The 19,012-nt window shown below is 36.6% G+C and overlaps 2 protein-coding genes across 2 annotated transcripts in view; one reads left to right on the top strand and one right to left on the bottom strand.

Moving 5' to 3' along the window:
* Cep85l (centrosomal protein 85 like) overlaps window positions 1-19,012 on the top strand; it is a 117,398-nt gene that overhangs the window by 38,474 nt on the left and 59,912 nt on the right. The window lies entirely within an intron of this gene.
* Window positions 605-9,230, bottom strand: Pln (phospholamban). Its single transcript, XM_041653805.1, has 2 exons — window positions 9,092-9,230; window positions 605-1,271 (listed from the first exon to the last, which is right to left on the bottom strand). Exon 2 carries the CDS (start codon window positions 1,164-1,166, stop codon window positions 1,008-1,010), a length of 159 nt encoding a protein of 52 aa, XP_041509739.1. The 5' UTR covers window positions 1,167-1,271; window positions 9,092-9,230; the 3' UTR covers window positions 605-1,007.

Below are 19,012 nucleotides of genomic sequence, written 5' to 3' on the forward strand. Positions count from 1 at the left end.
AATAGAGGAGGACAGCTAAATCTTAATACAGATTATACAGAATAAAAGTTCACATTTAAGTATAATGAAAGTGTTTGGAGAGAGGGTTCAGAATTTAAAAAAATTATAATGTTTGAAATAATACTTTTTCTTGTTATTGGAAATCTGATTGGAATAGGAGAAATCCTATAAAACCAAGGATATCTATGTCAGTGTCAAATTCAGGTGAGATTTTGCTTTATTAGTAATTATCACAGCCACATAGTAAGATATTTGTTCTTATTGATCACCAATCCCTGAAGAGAGCAGATTTGTGCTTAACTTAATTGTAAATTCCATAATCCTTGAGAAAATTTATGATAAGGAATTTTATTTATATGAGAATTTGATTTTTTTCTTATTTGATTCTCATAAGCTTAAAACATTAGTGTATAGATAAATGACAAGATCTTTATTTTAAGGTATTTATTCTGACAGAGTAATTATCAAGACTTCTGTATAATAATATAATAATAACAGTAGTCATACATGTGAAGACCCAGTGAACTACTTTGAATAAGAACACTTCATTTAAATTATTGTTTTTCTACTTTGTGAAGACCTGAAGAAGACTTAGTTCCTGTAGAAAAAAAAAAAGTGTTGGCAATGCAGTATAAATTTCATTTATCCCCAAGACTGAGCTATAAAGTGAGCTTCTTAGCAGTAAAGCTAGTGCTGGATGCAGAAAGTGAACTTTTGGCAGTACTGTTTCAAAATGAAAACTCATACTTCATTGTCAGAAATAATCAGGAAAGAAATTTATGAGCCATTTTGAGGAAATCGGCAGCTTCATTATGCACACTTAGTCATTGTAAAGTTTGTTTACAAGATCCAGATGAATACATTGGCTAAGGGTTAGTTTCACCCCTCATCTTGACCTTCACAAAGACATTCTAGGCAGGGAGCAGGCTGTATTTCCCCCCCCATGAGGAGGTGCTAGGTTTGAAGCTGAGCTGGCATGTCACAGATCTGGAGGTGGCAGCCGTACTTCATAGAAGCATCACAATGATGCAGATCAGCAGGAGACAGATCAAGATGAGACAGAAATTGATAAAAAGATTCTGGAGATTTTGCCGTGCTTGCTGAGGCATTTCAATAGTTGAGGCTCTCCTGATAGCAGAGCGAGTGAGGTACTGGACTTTCTCCATTATGTTGGAAGGCAATAGCAGGAAGACTGAAGTTCTGAGTGGTCAAGAGCAAGATAAAAAGCTGGTAGTAGGCAGGCAAATGTGAGCTGTCTTCTTTTAGGAGGCCTGGAATGTAAAAATAGTAAATGGATTAGGTTCATACCTAAACCCATTCTCTGGATAGAGATGCACAGTTTTGCATAAATTGATCTTCCTCGTCCCTGTGTTTTATAACATTAACTGTGTCCAGTCTTCATGATCTCTCTGCTTCTATACCTCGCATGTTACTGCAGTCTCATTTGTCTTGTTTGAGCTATAGGAACTGTAGTTTTTGGCAGGTATTACTAGGTTTATGAAATATTGTTGTTTCTTTAAATCTTCTTAGTAAACACAGTTGATGTGAATATTTATTATTATAAGTGTTTCAGGACTAATCTCATAAAACAGCATATAATAAATTATATCTTAATTTTAGTCCAAAATAAAATAGTTCACTGAGAAAGAAGTTAAATATGAAATTAAAAACAGATACAGCTGCTTGCCATTCTCCTTTATGATTTATACTGTTATAGAATCATACAGTGTATTTTGATCACATTCACAACTTCCTCCTGACTCCTCTTCCCAGATCCAACCCCTTGTAGAATGTTTTCAGCTCTTGAACACGATGTTCCTGAGTACTAAAGACTGACAAGCTCAGAGTGCACACAGTATGATTATTGTACTAAACTACCATGGACAGTTCTAGTTTTCAGCTAATCTTGCTTACCTGGAGTGGGTTTTTGTTTGGCTATCTTTTAAAGTTCCTAAACCATTGTAGAATATGTAGGGTCTAAAGCTTTGACAATTAATAAACACAACAAAATGAAGCATATTAATAGGAAATTAGATACAGATTTAAAATAAATTAAGTGAACTGTCTGAATAATCAGCTACTTAAACTTTGACATTATTATTTTTCTTTCATTAAACTATTGTTTATTTATTGTTTAGAGACAGGGTGTTGCTATGCAATCCTGATTGGCCCAGAATTTACTACATAGCCAGTCTGACCTCAAACTGGAGGCCACCATTCTACTTCTTTTTGTCTTTGCATACTAAGTGAAGGGATTACTGTCCTGTACTACTATGCTGGGCTAATATTTTGTTTTTTTTTTTATCAGAACATTTTTCACATGCAGTAATTTACTGTCTGGGGACAACTGTGTCTAGTTTGTTGCTACATCATTTGTAGCAGGATGTTAGTACAGATTCTAGCTGGCAGGTTGGATTTCCTCCCTAGGCTCTGTGCACTGCTTGAACTCACCTCAGTCTGTGGACCCCATACTTGAGACTAGTACTGAGGAGAAGTGAAAAGAGATTGGGAAAGGGGAAGATTTGCGTCAGGCAGAACCAGATAGAACTTGCTGCTTATGTTGTAAAGAAACTCTGTGGTATATGCCAGTCAGATGTTGTAGTTCTCAGATCTTCAGCTTGGCTCTGTTAGGATTTGAATTGTGTAATAGACTGGATTTTCATTTGGTGTGTGTCTCTGTCTTTCATGTGTATGCCTGTGATAAGGAGCCACGCAGAGTCAATTTATATCAAAATCTGTTCTCAAGAGTTAGTAACAGCTTATGTTTGTCTAGCATATGTTCCTGATTGTCTAGCACAGGTGGCTGAAATATCTATAGAATTTCACATTGAAAAGATAGGAGCTCAAGCCTAGCATATTTAATTACTTTTATTTGAATTCTCCAGATAAAATGCTACAGGAATAAAGCAACTTTTTACAGAAAATGCATCCTCAAGTAGTACGTGCTTCTGTTAGTTTATTATAGGTCTCAGGAATTTGTAGTGTTGGAGAATCTGTATATTTTACAAATTCTTTTATAGGAAGATGTATAATGAACTATAGTTTTGAGCAAATTAAAAATTAGTATTGATAATTACTATATTTTTGTAATGTTTCAGTAGTTATTAAAAGATGTGGTTCATACCTATAATTCTAGCATGTATGAGGCCACGACAGGATTGTAAATTTGAGAGCAGCCTAGGTACAAAGTAAAACTGTCACAACACACACATGTGCACATGTATGTGTACACACACACACACACACACACGAGAAAGGAGTGAGCCTTCCAGAAGTTCATCAGAAAGCATATACAGGAGTCATCTCTATTCTGCCAGACACTTGGGGATTCAGTCACATGCAATGCCCCTTGCTATAAACACTGTACTCTTTTTCATGATTGTGCCTTTTGTACGTGTTCTGTTTCTTCCTGGAAGGCCACTTCTACCCCTTTTACCTTTCGATTCTCAGCTACACAAAACTGATCCTTCAAGCTCAGTTTAAACACTACTTCTGAATAAGACCTTTCCAGCCAGTAAGTAAAATCATCTGCTTTGCTGCGTTTCCATGGAATTTTGTGTCGCTAAATCAGGATATCTGGTTATGCTATAGTTTCAGTATATGTGTCATTGTCCCCAACTAGAGCTTCTAGTATATGAGTGAAGGAAGCATATGTTCATTCTGTATTTTGTGCATAAAATTAGCATAATTTAATTAAATCCATAAAGTTGAATAAGAATTTTATGACTAAAATTTTTAGAAAGTAGTTTAAAAATTCAGTGCTGTAATTGTCATATTAATGAATTTGAGTCATAGGATTTGCTATTAAACTCATCATCACTAATATTTAAGTCTCTTCTATTTATAGATGAAGAAAATATGGCTTAGAGAAGGTGTTTCCTAAATTGATAGTTTCTTGTTTAACTTGACATTAAACTGAGTTAGGCTTTGTACAAGTGGGTATTTCGTGTTTGTGAGATACAAAGAGATGTGCTGTCAGCTACTAAAAACACTCAGGGGCTGGAGAGGTGGCACAGCGGTGAAGAGCACTAGCTGCCCTTCCACAGGGTGTGGTTCGCTCCCCAGCACTCAGGTTAGGTCACTCTCAACCACCTGTAATGTGGGCGTGAAACATCCTCTCCTGGCTTCTGCAGGTGCCTACACACATGTACACACAAATAAAAATAAATCTATAATGGAATAAAACATGATTGATACACTGAGGGCATCATCTTACATCACTTTTTATTGAAGGTTTTGTTCAATAAATGAGAGAGTTGTCTATAAAGGACACATAGTGACCAGATCAAAAACTAAATGTTTCTAGGCAAGCTTGAAAACTTGTCATAATTACAAAATGATTTGTAGCAAGTTTATAGTCTTGGCTAAAATTGAAATGAGGAAATGTCCATGGTATGCATTGTTAGTTTTTTTTCTCAGTTTATTTTATAGTGCTTTGATAGGGTAATGATTAAGCTACATTCCTCCATGATGGGGCTTCCTCTTATATGTTGAGAATAGGAAAGCTGAGAGTTAAGAACACTGCAGACCTAATTTTGGATCTGTATGTATCTCACTACAGATGTTGCAGTTTGTAACACAGGGGTCAGGTGTCTTTTCTGTTCCTCATGATCACTACTCTGTAAGTTTGGAGATTCCATAGTCTCTTTTCAACTTTCTTATAGCAACACTCTAATAAACTAATACTTGATTGGCAATATAGAAAAAGAGTTCATTAGCTGATGTTTTTAGAGCATCTTTTAGGATATTCAGAAATAGATTGTGTTAGGATGTAAAATTAGCCTCCCACATCCTTTTTTAAAAGGCCATATATGTTTATTGGGTGTTTACTAGGGACAAGGAGCCTATTCACTTACGGACTTATTTAAAATTTAATCATCCTGCTTTTAGTACCAGAATACTGAAAATAAGAAAGATGTGTGTTTGGTTGTGGGAACTACCAAATCATATCTTTGAACTGTATGGCAGACACAGAAAGGTGCCTGGTGTTGTGTTCTATGTATATGGGACCTGTTCTAATTTTTGGACGGATTGAATGGGATTACCAGTTCTTTTCTGAGTGGGAGCTAGTATGACATTCTTGCTCTCTCTAAAGAAGTTAAAATTGGAACTTAATAAATTATGTTCTAAAAAGTATTTTATTATTTTTTCACTCGAAGGAGGAAAGAGGAAAACCGCAGGCAACCATGATCCTTTGTCATATTGCCAGTAGAGGTGGTGCATGCTTTAATTCTTGCACTCCAGAGGGAAGAGGCAGAGGTAGGGAGGAGCTCAGTGAGTGTGAGGCTAACCTGGCCAACCAGGGCTAGATAGTGAGACACTATCTCAAGGAAAAAAAAAACATCATATACTTTGTTAAGAACTTATTGGGTAGAAGTCATACATATCATATCTTACAGGAATCCTTAACTTCAATGGTATGCTAGGTGTATTCTTGTGAGAAGGAAACCTCAGTAGATTTGGAAATCATTTGGTGGCCTGTCTTACAACTTTCAGGTAATTGGCACATTCACAGCTTTGTATATGATGTGTAGTAATCCCTACTGTAAACACTTTGATGGCCTTGTAGAACTTGCTGAATTGTAGGCTTTCTGCCAAAGTCACATCCTTGAGAATCCTCAAGTTTGTTTTGGGCTTTTGCTGTCTTCTTTTTTTGTCTACTTATTTATTATACTTTTAAGAAACTACAGTCTGACAGACACATTTAGTATTTTTCCCATTTGATTAATTTAGACGATTAGAATTCTGTATAGATTGAGTTTGAGTAAGCAGAGTTTATCTTTGTTAAGATTATTTGGAGATAAGTATGTATGTATCTCTCTCTCACTACATATGTGTGTGTGTGTGTGTGTGTGTGTGTGTGTGTGTGTGTGTGTATGTGTGTGTGTTTCCCCTCCAGGTACTTATTACCATATCACAAATAAGCCAGAAGTTGATTTGTTCCTTTTTTATTTTTGACTTGTTAAACTAAATTAGATTTATAATCAACCTGTTAGTTTATGAAAGTTCACTGTAGTAAAAGTTTAAGATTGCCAGATTGCAAACTGCTAAATTCTGTTGGAAGTTCCTTTGTGGCAGCAGCACTCCAGCTTTGTTGAGCAGACGGAAGTGTCCGAGAATCTTTCAGATGCTTCTGCTAACAGTTGGTAATAATAAAATAGTCTTTGATTTCTAAATTGGCCCAATAAAGAAATACCCATCCTGTTGGCCAGGTGGTGGTGGCACACACCTTTAATCCCAGCACTTGGGAAGCAGAGGTAGGCAGATCTCTGTGAGTTTAAGGCCAGCCTGGTCTACAAGAGCTAGTTTTGAGACAGCTAGGGCTGTTACACAGAGAAACCCTGTCTCCAAAACCAACACAAAACAAACAAACAAAAAGCGAAATACCCTGTTTAAATTTGTCTTGACGCGAGTCATTGAACAACAGGACGGAGATCTTCCCTCTAAATTGGCTCATGGCTCTGCCTGTTTAGTCTGTAGGTTTATTTTTGTTGATGTTAAAAATACATGTATTTGTCTATTAACATAGTCCTATTTTTGGACTGTATAGTCCACACTGCTCTTACTTAAACTTAGTGTCACACTGGTTAGTCTTGAATTCTACAGTCCTGCTTCAATTGGAATTTACAAGTGTGTGCCACCACGCAAGTGTTTTTAACCTTATATCGAGGATTCAGATTCTGTATTTTTAAAATTTTTTTCTTTTTCTTTTTTTTTTTTTTTAAGAGAGTGTAGGGAGAAAGCATTAGGCAAGTACTAAGAAAAATCGAATGTCACTTAGCAAATACTCAACTCTTTGTGAAAGGCCTGGAGAAGTACACGCTGTAAAGCACTAGAGGTCCTCAGTGAGCTGTGGCTCTACTGAGGGAGGGAGGCATAGCTACACTCAGCTTTTCTTTTTTCTTTTTTTCCTTTCCTTCCCTTTCCTTCCCTTTCCCCTTTCCCTTTTCCTCTTTCCCCTTTTCCCTTTCCTTTCCTTTCCTTTCCTTTCCTTTCCTTTCCTTCTCTTTTTATTGATTTTATTGAGCTCTACATTTTTCTCTGCCCCTCCCTGTCTCTCCCCTCCCCTCCAACACTCTCCCATGGTCTCCATGCTCCCAGTTTACTCAGGAGACCTGTCTTTTACTACTTCCCATGTAGATTAAGATCCATGTTTGTTTCTCTTAGGGTCCTCATTGTTGTCTATGTTCTCTGGGATTGTGATTTGTAGGCTGGGTTTTCTTTGCTTTATGTTTAAAAACACTTATGAGTGAGTGCATATGATAATTGTCTTTCTGGGTCTGAGTTACCTCACTCAAAATGATGTTCAGGTTTTATTTTGTATTTATTTGGTAATGCATGCTTCAGAATTGTGTCAGGGAAGGATCCTGTTGCACCATTCTGGAAATGTCCGAAGAAACTATGTTTCATCAGTTCATGCTGCTGTAGTTTAGAAGGGTTATGTTCTTGATTCCCAATTCTGAAGTTTCATTTTTGTTGGTATGGTCAATGTGCAGATTCAAACATTAGATAAAAATTATTTTCTTAATGTAGATAACAAAGCAAGATTCTTTTGCTCAGGAACTATAAGCAGTGACTTTAAGTAGATTTTAAATGGTAGAGTAAATGAGTGAGAAATGATATTGATGAAATATAGGATAGAATATGGGACTGAAATAAAACCTTGAAGTTTTTGTGCAAAGTTATGGGGAAAAATAATCTGAGTTTTAGGTAACAAGCCTAAATGGATTGAAGGCATATTTTTTTCAACAGAGCAAGCTAAATAATTTATGATTTTTGGAACCTATATGGTGGAAGAGGAGAAATGATCCAATGATCTCCACACACATGCCATAGTTGCTCTTTCCCCCATCTCTTTCTCACACATGCACACACACATACATGATAGATAAATAAAAATGTAAAATATGCAGAAATGTGCAAATCCAAACTTAACACCAAGTGTCATTTGTATACTATCAAAGGAAAAGTATTTTTTATGAGTACTGAAGTATTGCAAGGCAGTTTAAGGCTCCTAGCATTAGAGACTCGTACTGGAAATGTTTCTGCATGTTAAGAGTGCTGCCTAGGAGACTCCAAAGTTGCATTTGTCATAAACAATAGTTACTGTTACAGGAATTGATAAAGTTTTATTTTGGTACCTAAGTATGTTATGAGTATAAATAGTGGAATAAAAATTGGTATAATTTTCTATGTGGTCTAATAGATTTAAGGGTGAGAAAACATTTTATTTAGTAAGTTGAGATTTGTAACAAATGATAATCATTTTTTGTGGCATCTCCAATCCTGGGAATTTTGTTTTTTCTTGTGTTACTTCTAAATTTATAACGGGAAATTTAGAAACATTGGAGAATGAAAACTTTACAAGAGTGTATTCTGTTGTGAGATGAATATACATTTATCAAATTTCTCCCCTTTTTAAAGGGTTGAGTTATTTTTTTGTCACTTTAAAAAATTTTATTTGTGTTAAATGTTCTCTATAGTATCAAACTTAAAGCAAGCTGTTCTTTTTGTGAAAGTGGCAGTTTTAGAAGTGTTTAGAAGTTGACTGGACTCTCATTTTAGAAAGTAACATTTTCCAAGAGCATTTTCAAAAGGAGTTCTATTATCTATTCTTAAAATCTCTGATTGTGTCACCTTAAGAACCATACTGATAACATCGGAGTAAGTGTGCTAGCAGTGTGTTTGTCCCACAGTTAATGAGGTATAAATAAATGGTGTCCCACGGCTGTCAGGGGCCCTGTCCTGCACTGTCTCAGCAGAACAACATACAACAAATGAAACCATTTCTATAGCATGAAAATGAATTTACCTCTACCATCATGTATGCTAGTATAGTTGAGAGGGTTTTCAATTGTAAGAAGCTCACATTTGAAAAACCAAAATAACTAACAACCAAAATTTAAAGAAGAATATAACTCTTTTAAAGTTGCCTAATTTTTTTTACTGGGTTTAAGCATTTTGTCATTCATAACAGGTTCTTTTATTATCTATTTTTGAATTGGAATTTGGAAGATAAGATTCTTTTAAAGTTTACTAAGTTTGATTACAGAAAGTAAGAATTTCCAAAATCAGTGATATCGTGTCTTACCTTGGCTTCTGTGATCATCACAATGCCGAGTATTAAGTGTGTGAAGTCTATGGGAGGTTAGCTGTGAGGTTTCTGTTCCCAGGTTTATGGGAACAGCTGCAGTAGGTGGAGGAGGAAAAGTATTCTAGGGAGGTCTTATGATGTCACATAGGAATTCTAACGTTATGATTGGTTAGCTATGTTCTTATCATAACCTAACCTTAGACCTTATCTTACTTTAGCTTTGGAAAGGTCATTAACACTATGCTTCACTTTTAGTTTTTAATTTTAGAATGTGTGTAGCAGTTAACAGAATAAAATAGGTAAGCTTGAAGATACAATTTTACAGCAGATAGCTTTCCTTAAGGAGGTCTGCATCCTCTGACTTAGAGATAATCCTGTATTGCTGGTGCTGCAGAAGAACTAAATCGTTGCAATGGGATGCAAGTAGCACAAGAGCAGTGGTGTGGACTTAGCAGTAGTGGTCATGGAACGGCTGTGCTTTAGGCTGCAGCTTCCAGGGCAGTGAACATCCTTAGGCGAGGTTTGATGCTTTTTCCTGTCCTATTTTATACTTGTGCTTCATATCTGTCTAGGTATAGGGGAGAGAATGTGGATGAGGAAACTAGGTTAATAACGATTTTGGATTTTGTAAAAGAAAGTATTTTTCTTATAGCTGAGGAGGGCAAATGTATTTAATTTATTGTATTTTCTTCAGTTAGGCACTTAATGTTTTCATGAATGATTACATGTTTCAAAAGGTATGTATTGTCCCTAGAAAGACAGTAAAATAGAAGTTTAAGTGCTTATGTTTTTTTTTTGTTTAGCTACATTATATCACCACAAAAACATAATAGATTTTTATAAGCTGTTATAGTACCAAGGGTAGCTTTTTAGAAAGAAATGACTGTAGGTTCCTGTCAGTTGTATGATAATGAGGCATTATTGACTGGGTTCTTAAGTGTTGAAATTTAAGTGTTGGAGCATTTCTGAAAGTGGTTTTTAACTAATCTAGCATTTTCTTGTCTGAACTGTAAGTAACCTTTTAGAAGGTAGATTGACGCCCTCGTAGTTCAGTACTATCTTTGGGTAGGACTGAGTCCTTTGGCAGAGCTGAGCGTTGTCTTACTTTCTCTTCATACACTTTATTGCTTTTACATTGCATGTACGTAAATCAGCACACTTGCACATTCTGAAGTTTAGATTTGTTTAGTTTTGGAGAACCTATTTGTAATTTTTAAAGTGCTTGTAGCAGCATAAACTCAGCCTCATCTTTCCTGTGGGTAGCAGAAATGTGTGACTGTAGCTGCTCCTGAGTCCTTAAATGGAGATGATCTTGGCCTCTTGCAAAGAGAGATGAAATCCTTCTCTTGAACACATCTTCTGTTATTTAAAAGGTTAGTTAAAACCAATGAAAAATATTTTAATCAAAGACCTTCTATAAATATTATTTAGGCAAGTATTTACTACATAAGAGTAAAGTGCAGACTATGTTGTTGCAAGAACTCCCGATCAGTGTTTGACACTTTCCTCGATACTTTACAACTGTTTTCTTTTTGTTCTTGTGTGATAAAATACCATGCTATCAGTTGTAAATACTGCTAGTGATGTGAGGCCTGAGAGGTCTCAGAGGCTATCATAACGTATCAAAGATAATACAGCTGGTAAAGAGCAGATGAGACCTGAGATGAAGATGAGTTAAATCACAGTTCCTGATGAAATCAGTATATTTTAGGGCAAAGTCATAGTTTGGACTTACTTTCATACAATAGTATGTATTATCAAATAAGTTCTTAAGAATTATTATGAATTATTCAAGACTGTTTTTGCAAAGTCTTCTTTGTCCGATACATGCATTTGTTTGGGCATGAAGCTTATAGAAACAGAATGATAATACTTGGTTGGAGAAAATAAGGAATTGCCACAGAGTAAATACATCCTAGTTATTTTGCATATTTGCAAGTTTATTCAAAAAGCATGTATGGCAGACACAAACCTTAGGAGGGTACTATGGGTTCTGACAATTGAAAACTGGAATCCAGGTTCTACTGTCGATGTGTATGAGAGTGAGCACCATTCAGGGTTGCCCTTTTGGGGAGTTAGCTGTGCGGCTCATGATAAATCCTTTGGAATTTTAGGAATTAGTTGCGTTTTAACAAGTTCTGTAAGCAGGTTGTTTAGTAGAAACATTGGTCAGTTATTGAGTGTTGCTCAAAAATTCTGGACCTGAGTCTGGAAAAACTCTTAGAAGTGTTTGTGAGTCTTCCTTTGGAATCCCAGTATCATTGGAATCCAGTTTGGGGCACATGACTTTCAGAAATGTGTGGAATGGTATTGTGGCCAAGGGTTTAGCAACAAGAAGTGTACACAGTGATTATCAGCGATTCTGTGACAAGTGTCCGTTTCATGTTAGTACTCAGGTTCTTTTTGCCTTCAGAGAATGATAATATATGGCCATGAAGAGCTCAAGTCCTTGAACATGTTATAGAAAACAGTTGTTTTTACTAAACTCTAAATGAAATTTGTTTATTCATTTTTTTCAGAAGGCAGACATTAAGAAAATGTAAAGAACAAAACTCTTGAAAGTAGGAAGAGCAAAGAGAGGAAAGCCCTGTTTGTTTATTTTGGACTGTAGACCACAAAACTACTGAAATGCTGGCAGTGCATTTGGCTCTTGCTGTAGAAATGTTAGATACTTTCTTTAAGGTTGAGTTTCAGGGTCTGTGGATTCTATATCCATGGATCCAGCCAAAGCAAATAGAAAGTAATTCAAACTTGCATTCTGAGTGTACATAGACTCGCTCTTTCATTATTCCATAAATAATAGTTTGATAAGTACTTACATACAATTCCTACTACATTTAACATAAGCCACTTAGAGATGATTTACAGTATACATGGGAATGTGTGTGTTAATATGTGCTGTTTTATAAGGACCTGAGCATTTGCAGATTTTGGTATTCAAATTAGGATCTGGAACTAAGCCTTAAAGGTAGGAAGGGAAACCTATTATGGTAATTTGAGATTATTTTGAAATATTGCATTTATCACTGTTTTGAAATTGCCATAATTAGATATGCCTATAGATATTACTTAACGTACCAGGCTTGGAGGTACATATGTACCTGCACCCTGGAGCTTGGGAGGTAGAAGCAGGATGGTAGGGAGTTTCAAGGTCATCATCAACTATGTAGTGCTGGAGACTAGCCCGGGCCATGGCAAACCCTGTCAAAAAAGTCCAAAAAATAATTAAGAAATGTAATGCACTGAAAAGAACCTATATTACTGTCTCACAAAATTGTCTTTAACAATAATTTGATTGTAACTTTTCTAATCCCATTCCCATCTGTTCTACCTTTTAAATGAACAGTTTTCAGTTTCTAGAGTTATGACAGAGATAGTACAGTGTTTCTATACACTTTACATCCAGTTTTCCACATTAGCATTCTCCATTAGTATCTGTGATTATCTCAACAATTGTGTAGATGCTTCCATGTATTTTTAGTAATGTTATTACTTAATTTTTCTCAATGTCTCTCTCTTTAAACTACATTTAATAATCACATCTCTTTTCTGCTCACTTGGTTTTAACAATTTCCTCAAATTTGCTTTTTAAATGATCCTGGTAGTTCTGAAGAATAATGGATATTTTATAGCATCTCCCTGAATCTTGATTATCTGGTGTTTCTCTCATGCTTAGGTTGGTTAATACCTTTCTGGTATTAAGCTCAAAGGGGCAAGATCCATTTCATTATATTCTTTACCAAGGGTCTTTTAAGCTGACATAATGATCACTGTTGTTAACTTTGATCACCTAGCAGAAGTGTAGTGTTTTCAGTCTCTTCCCTATAAAGTTACCCCCTTTCCACTTTCTGAACTGTTCTTTGGAAATATAACTTTCTTTGGAAGAGAACAAACAGGCTTCTTACCTCCCTCATCACTAGGTTCATGAGTGAGGCTGTTAACACAAAAGGCAGGGTAACAAGAGAAAAGCACATACTTTTAAGTATTGCATGTCATGGAATCGTTATAGGAAAATAGCCCAAAGAAACAGGTAAGCTTGCTTTTTTATGTTAGGTTCAATGGAAAAGTAGGCAGTAAATGGGAAGATAACGGGTGTGATCTAGTAATAAAGTAAAGAGAATTTAGCAAGGCTTGACTGTTTAGATCCTTCTCTGGGCCTCTTGATCCTGCAGGTATGCACTGTCATGCCAGGCACACTATGTAATTTCTCTAGGCAGATTATTTATAGTAATATTAAAGTAGTGATAAATGTAATATTCCATGGCATCTGAGTGAGTGTAATAGTGGTCCCTTTCCTTTGGGCGTAGGAGAACCACCTCTCCAGTGAGGAGCATATGATCTGTTTTAGTGAGGTAAGGATGGGAAGACTCGGTGATTTTCTGAGACTGCATGATTTGCTTCAGGGTTGAGGCAAGAGGAAGGTGAAAGTGGCTTTTCTGTGGGTGCTTTTTCTTATGTGCCAAGGTGCCATGTTTTGGGGCAGTGTACTCCAAACCCTATCAAAAGTCATTCTCCACCAACTATATGTTATGTTGTACTGCTGAGGTGTGGACTATCCACAGAGATATTTAGAATTGTACATATTTTATTTTATCCATATAAAAACATGCTGAGAACAGAGAGTTAGGATTCAACACTTTATCAGAAAGGTTCCTGGAACATGAAATACAGAATTCCTGTCCTTTTGAGTTTTTCAGCATGCTGAAAACAAATATTTCAGCTTGGTCTTTGAAGCTCTATCTGCTTTGTCTTGTCTGTTATCACATTCCTCTGTCTTGTGCTTTGACTCTGGGCAGCTTCCTGTGACTCTGTGGACAGGTTACTGTTCTATTCTAAGCCAGGGTACTTTTCACAAGAATGTCCCATCAGAGTGCTTCCTTAGTTATCTTTCTGCGAAGCTTTCCCTGCCCTTTGCTAAGCCATTTTACATTCCCCTGTTCATTTCTATCTGCTCTATGTTAATCTGCTAGACAGATTACAAGCTCTTTGAGAGCCTATTCAGTAACTCATTTTATTTGCTGTTTATTTTTTTTCTTTACTTATTTTGGGGATAAGGCCTTTTTATATATCCCAGGCTAGCTTCAAACTCAAAATTCTCTTCCCTCAGCCTCCCAAGTTCTGGTATTGCAGGTGTATGGAGCTGTACCCAGCTGCCACTTATTCATTATAGGTCAGTTTTCTGTGGACTACAGACCTGTGCTGATTCTTAAATACATAATGAAGAGTTGAACACAGTAATATAGCAAGCATTGGAAAATTATCAGGTGATTTTGAATTACCCTGTAGAACCATTAGGAACAATTCTTAAATTCTCTTTAATGTTCTTTCAGGGAGAAAGTACATAAATGATTTAACATACATAGGATAATAGAGTAATCAAGAAAATATATTTTGTCATTATTTTAAAAGGAAAGTATGTCTGGAGGGTAAAAGTGAAAAAAAGACCATACTAAGTAAGTATGTGCTTCCTGATTTGTATTTTATTTTTAAATTAAGATTTTATTTTGTTTCTTCAAAGGATTTGCAACATGTCTTGGTACTTTATAAACTCTCAACATTGACTTGCACATACATATTTTATTTAGTTTTTAAATTTAGCTTTATTTGAATGTAAATTTTACTTTTGTGAATTTCAAAAGGCATGCCTGTAAAATACCCTAGAACAAAAGCATGGCTTTTGCCTGTCTGTAATTCCAGCACTTAAAAGGCCCAGGGAGGAGAATCTTGAGTTTGAGGCCAACTTGGCCTTCAAAAGGAAACTGTCTCAAAAGCTTACAGGTAAACAGATTGGTGTTCTCCCACAAAACCCCAAAGCAGTGTTAACAGTAACTTATATGTGGCCTTTCCATCTTTCTTTGTTTCCCCAACCTCCTCACTCAGAAAAATGCTTACTCAGAATTTTGGTTTATTAGTTTTATTTTCCTCAGTTGCCCAGAGTTCTTTGTGTAGGGTTGAGGCCTCATGGGCTTTTCCCTGGCCAGTTTGGCATGCTTGTTGATGTCATCCTAGTTAAGATTATGTTTGAGCAGTGATGTTAGTGAGACATCATAACTATAGTTTCTATGTTACCAGGAGACACAGTCTCACAGCAAACTTCCTGATCCTCTGTTTTCACACCTTTTTGCCCTCTTGTTCCCTGAGCCTCAGATGCGGGAGTGTTTTGCAGATATGTCTGTTAGGACAGGTTCCACTACTCTGCATGTTGATTGGTTATGGTTTTCTGTAGTGGTTACCATCTGTTGCAAAGGGAAGATTCATTGATGAAGTAAACTTATCTGTAAGGACAAATGTTTATAGATTGTTGTTTGGAATAATAAATTGGGTTTAGTAAATTGGTGGTTGTAGATTCTCCCCCTAATAACCATGCTTTCACTAGTACTAAGTAGAATTGAGACACAGAAATGATATTATTTAAATGACTGCTTGGCCTATGAGCTCTAGCTTCTTATTAGCTAGCTCTTATGTCTTTGGTTAACCCATTTCTGTTAATCTGTGTATCGCCACGTGGCTGTGGTTTACCGGAAAAAGTTCCAGTGTCTGTCTGCTCCGGCGGCTACATGGCATCTCCCTTGACTCTGCCTACTCTCTCTGTGTATATATCTCTTCCTGCCTGGCTATATTCTGTTAAGCCATTGGTCGAAAGCAGCTTCTTTATTCATTAACCAATAAAAGCAACACATAAACAGAAGGATTTGCCACACCAGTCATCGTGGTGGATTTTTTCTTTGAAATATCCTTCTCAATCTATTTTAATTTTGGTTTGAAGTCTGTTTTGTTAGATACTAGGATAGATATACCAGCTTGCTTCTTAGATCCTATTGATTGGAAAATCTTTTCCCAACCCTTTACTCTGAGGTAATTGAGATTGAGGTATATTTCTTGTATACAGTAGAAGGATGAATCCTGTTTTCTATCCATTCTGTTAGTCTGTGCTTTTTAATTGGTGAATTGAGTTCATTGATATTCAGAGATATTAATGACTTGTGATTATTAATTCCTGTTATTTTGTTGTTGTTGGTGGTGCTGGTGGTGTTGGTATTGTATGTGTGTGTGTCTGTGAGTCTGTATCTGTTTCTCTTCTTTGGATTTTGCCTGTGATTTTTTTTGGGGGGTTGGAGTTTTCCTTCTAGTATCTTTTGTAGGTCTGGATATGGATGGATATTGAGTGATTTAACTTTGTCATGAAATATCTTGTTTTCTCTATTCATGGTGATTGACAGTTTTGTTGGGTATAGCAGTCTGGGCTGGTGTCCATGATCTTTTAGAATCTACAGTAAGTCTGTCCAGGCCCTTCTGGCTTTTTAGATTCTCTATTGAAAAATCAGGTGTAATTCTGAGAGGTCTACTTCTATATGTTACTTGACCTTTTTCTTTTGCAGCTCTTAATATTCTTTGTTTATTCTGTAGGTTTAGTATTTTGATTATTATGTGGTGAGGTTGTTGTTGTTGTTGTTTTTTTTCTGGCCCAGTGTATTGCTGTTCTGTAAGTTTCTTGTACCTTTATGGGTATAGTTTTCTTTAGTTTGGGAAATTTTTCTCCTATGGTTTTGTTGAATATATTTTCTGTGCCTTTAAGGAGCTGTGATTCTCTATCGGGAATTCACCAAGGCCAGCTGGCCTGGGTCTGAAAAAGCATATGATAAAACTGGACTTGCTGAACATAGCAGACAATGAGGACTACTGAGAACTCAAGAACAATGGCAATGAGTTTTTGATCCTACTGCTCGCACTGGCTTTGGGGGAGCCTAGGCAGTTTGGATGCTCACCTTACTAAACCTGGATGGAGGTGGGCGGTCCTTGGACTTCCCACAGGTCAGGGAACCCTGATTGCTCTTCGAGCTGATGAGGGAGAGGGACTTGATCGGGGGAGGGGGAGGGAAATGGGAGGCGGTGGCGGGGAGGAGGCAGAAATCCTTAATAAATAAATAAATTAAAAAAAAGGAGCTGTGATTCTTCTCTTTTTTCTATTTGTATTATTCTTAGGTTTGGTCTTTTCATAGTGTCCCAGATATCCTGTATTCTTTATGTTAGGAATTTTATAGATTTAACATTTTCTGTGATTGATAAATCTATTTCCTCTATAGTATCTTCAACACCTGATATTCTGTTTTCCATCTCTTGTATTCTGTTGGTGATGCTTTTATCTATAGTACTTGTTCACTTACCCAGGATTTCCATCTCCAGAGTTCCCTCAGTTTGTGCTTTCTTTTCTTTTTTTTTTTTTTTGCTTCTATTTCCATTTTCAGGCCTTGAACAGTTTACCCCCCCCCCCCCCCCCCCCCCAGTTTTCTTGACATTCTTTAAGAGACTTATTGATTTACTCCAATTTCTTTGGTTATCTTTTCTTCCATTTCTTTAAGTTATTTTTTATTTCCTCTTCAAGGAACTCTATCATCTTCATACAGTTATTTTTAAGTGCTTCACCTACATTGCAATGTTTAGGTCTTGCTGTCCTGGGATAGCTGGTTTCTGTTACTGATTGTGTGGTTTTTTTTTTTTTGGCTTTTAAAAATTGTTTTTATTGAGCTATATATTTTTCTACACTCCCTTCCCTTCCTCTCCCTTCCCTTTCTACCCTCTTCCTATCACTGATAGTGTTCTTAAACTGGTATTTAGGCATCTGGATTTGGGTTGATTATTGGTCTAGGTGTTGATTCCTGTGTTTCTCTTTGTTGGGTGGGTATTCTGTTCCGTGTCTTCTGTTTCTTCTCTAGTCTTCTGGCCTAAGTGGCCAAGGGTTCTGTTGACTAGTGAATCTTCATGTCCAGTAGGGTGTCTCCACTGGGGTTTTGGGGCCTTGGGTCTCTTGATCCGGTCTGGCCTCTGGTAAAGGCAAAGTCTTCTTGGGTCTCTAGATCTGACCTGGTCTCCAGTAAAGCCAGAGCCTTCATCTGGGTTGCCTAGGACTAGCCTGGCCTCCAGTAGAGCTGCTGGGGATGTTATGTCAACTGGTGTGGACTATGTCTAGGCCTATGGAGTCTGATGGATTTCTGGAGAAGGGCTGGCCACAGGGAGGATGATGGGGTAGGAGGGTTGGGTGGTGGTATGGGACTTGGGGAACAGAACCCAGGGGGTGGCAGCAGTCACCTGGAAAAATGGTTCAGTGTCACTTTCAAGATATAGAAGAAAACATTACATATCTCTAAGTATGATAATAGAAAAACCAACATATGAACAGTGAGGAAAGCTAGATAAATGATGTAGCACAAAAGAGCTCTCTCCCCTTTTAAGATAACCATCATTAATAGTTGTGTTTAATCATTCTCTGCCGTGCTTTAATGCAGGCATTGTTTTTGTCCTAGAACACTTTCATTATTTTAGTTTTTCTTTCATCTCTTAATAGTAAAATATGGTGAAAACACACTGGCAATCTGAGTTTTGATAGAAAATATGTTGCTATTTCTGTTACAGCTCAGATTTAGTAGAAGCTGTCTGTATTGTCTGGTACATTGGTACTCATAATGTTAAACACCATGTAAAATAGGCCCATATTATATTAAATGCCTTATTTCAGTAACTTCTATACTCTCACCCTTTTGAGTGAGGGGGTAGCATGGGTATGTCTTGTATCCTAGGCCAGCCTCAAACTCGCTGTGTGGTGGAAGGTCACTTGCTCTGCCCTACACCCTCCTGCCTCCGCCTCTCAGGTGCTAGGTTCACAGGTGTATGGAACCACATCTTGCACCTAGTTCCACTAATAGTTAACTTTATTGTGAATTATAAATATACTTTTAGCGATTTTGTCCAATTTGACTAAGTAGTAGATGTCTAATTTACTAATAAAAATAAATTAATTGAATTCCTCTGTTAATAAATGTTGAATGCAAGAACAGTAAAGGTTTCAGGGGGAATTCATGGTTAACTTTATTTGAAGTGTAAATCTTTATCAGTTTTTTAAGGGAAGTGATTTTTCAATTT

This window comes from Microtus oregoni, unplaced genomic scaffold, assembly GCF_018167655.1.
Source record: "Microtus oregoni isolate MIOR12 unplaced genomic scaffold, Mior012 000006F_ref0000085, whole genome shotgun sequence".
Classification (NCBI taxonomy): domain Eukaryota; kingdom Metazoa; phylum Chordata; class Mammalia; order Rodentia; family Cricetidae; genus Microtus; species Microtus oregoni.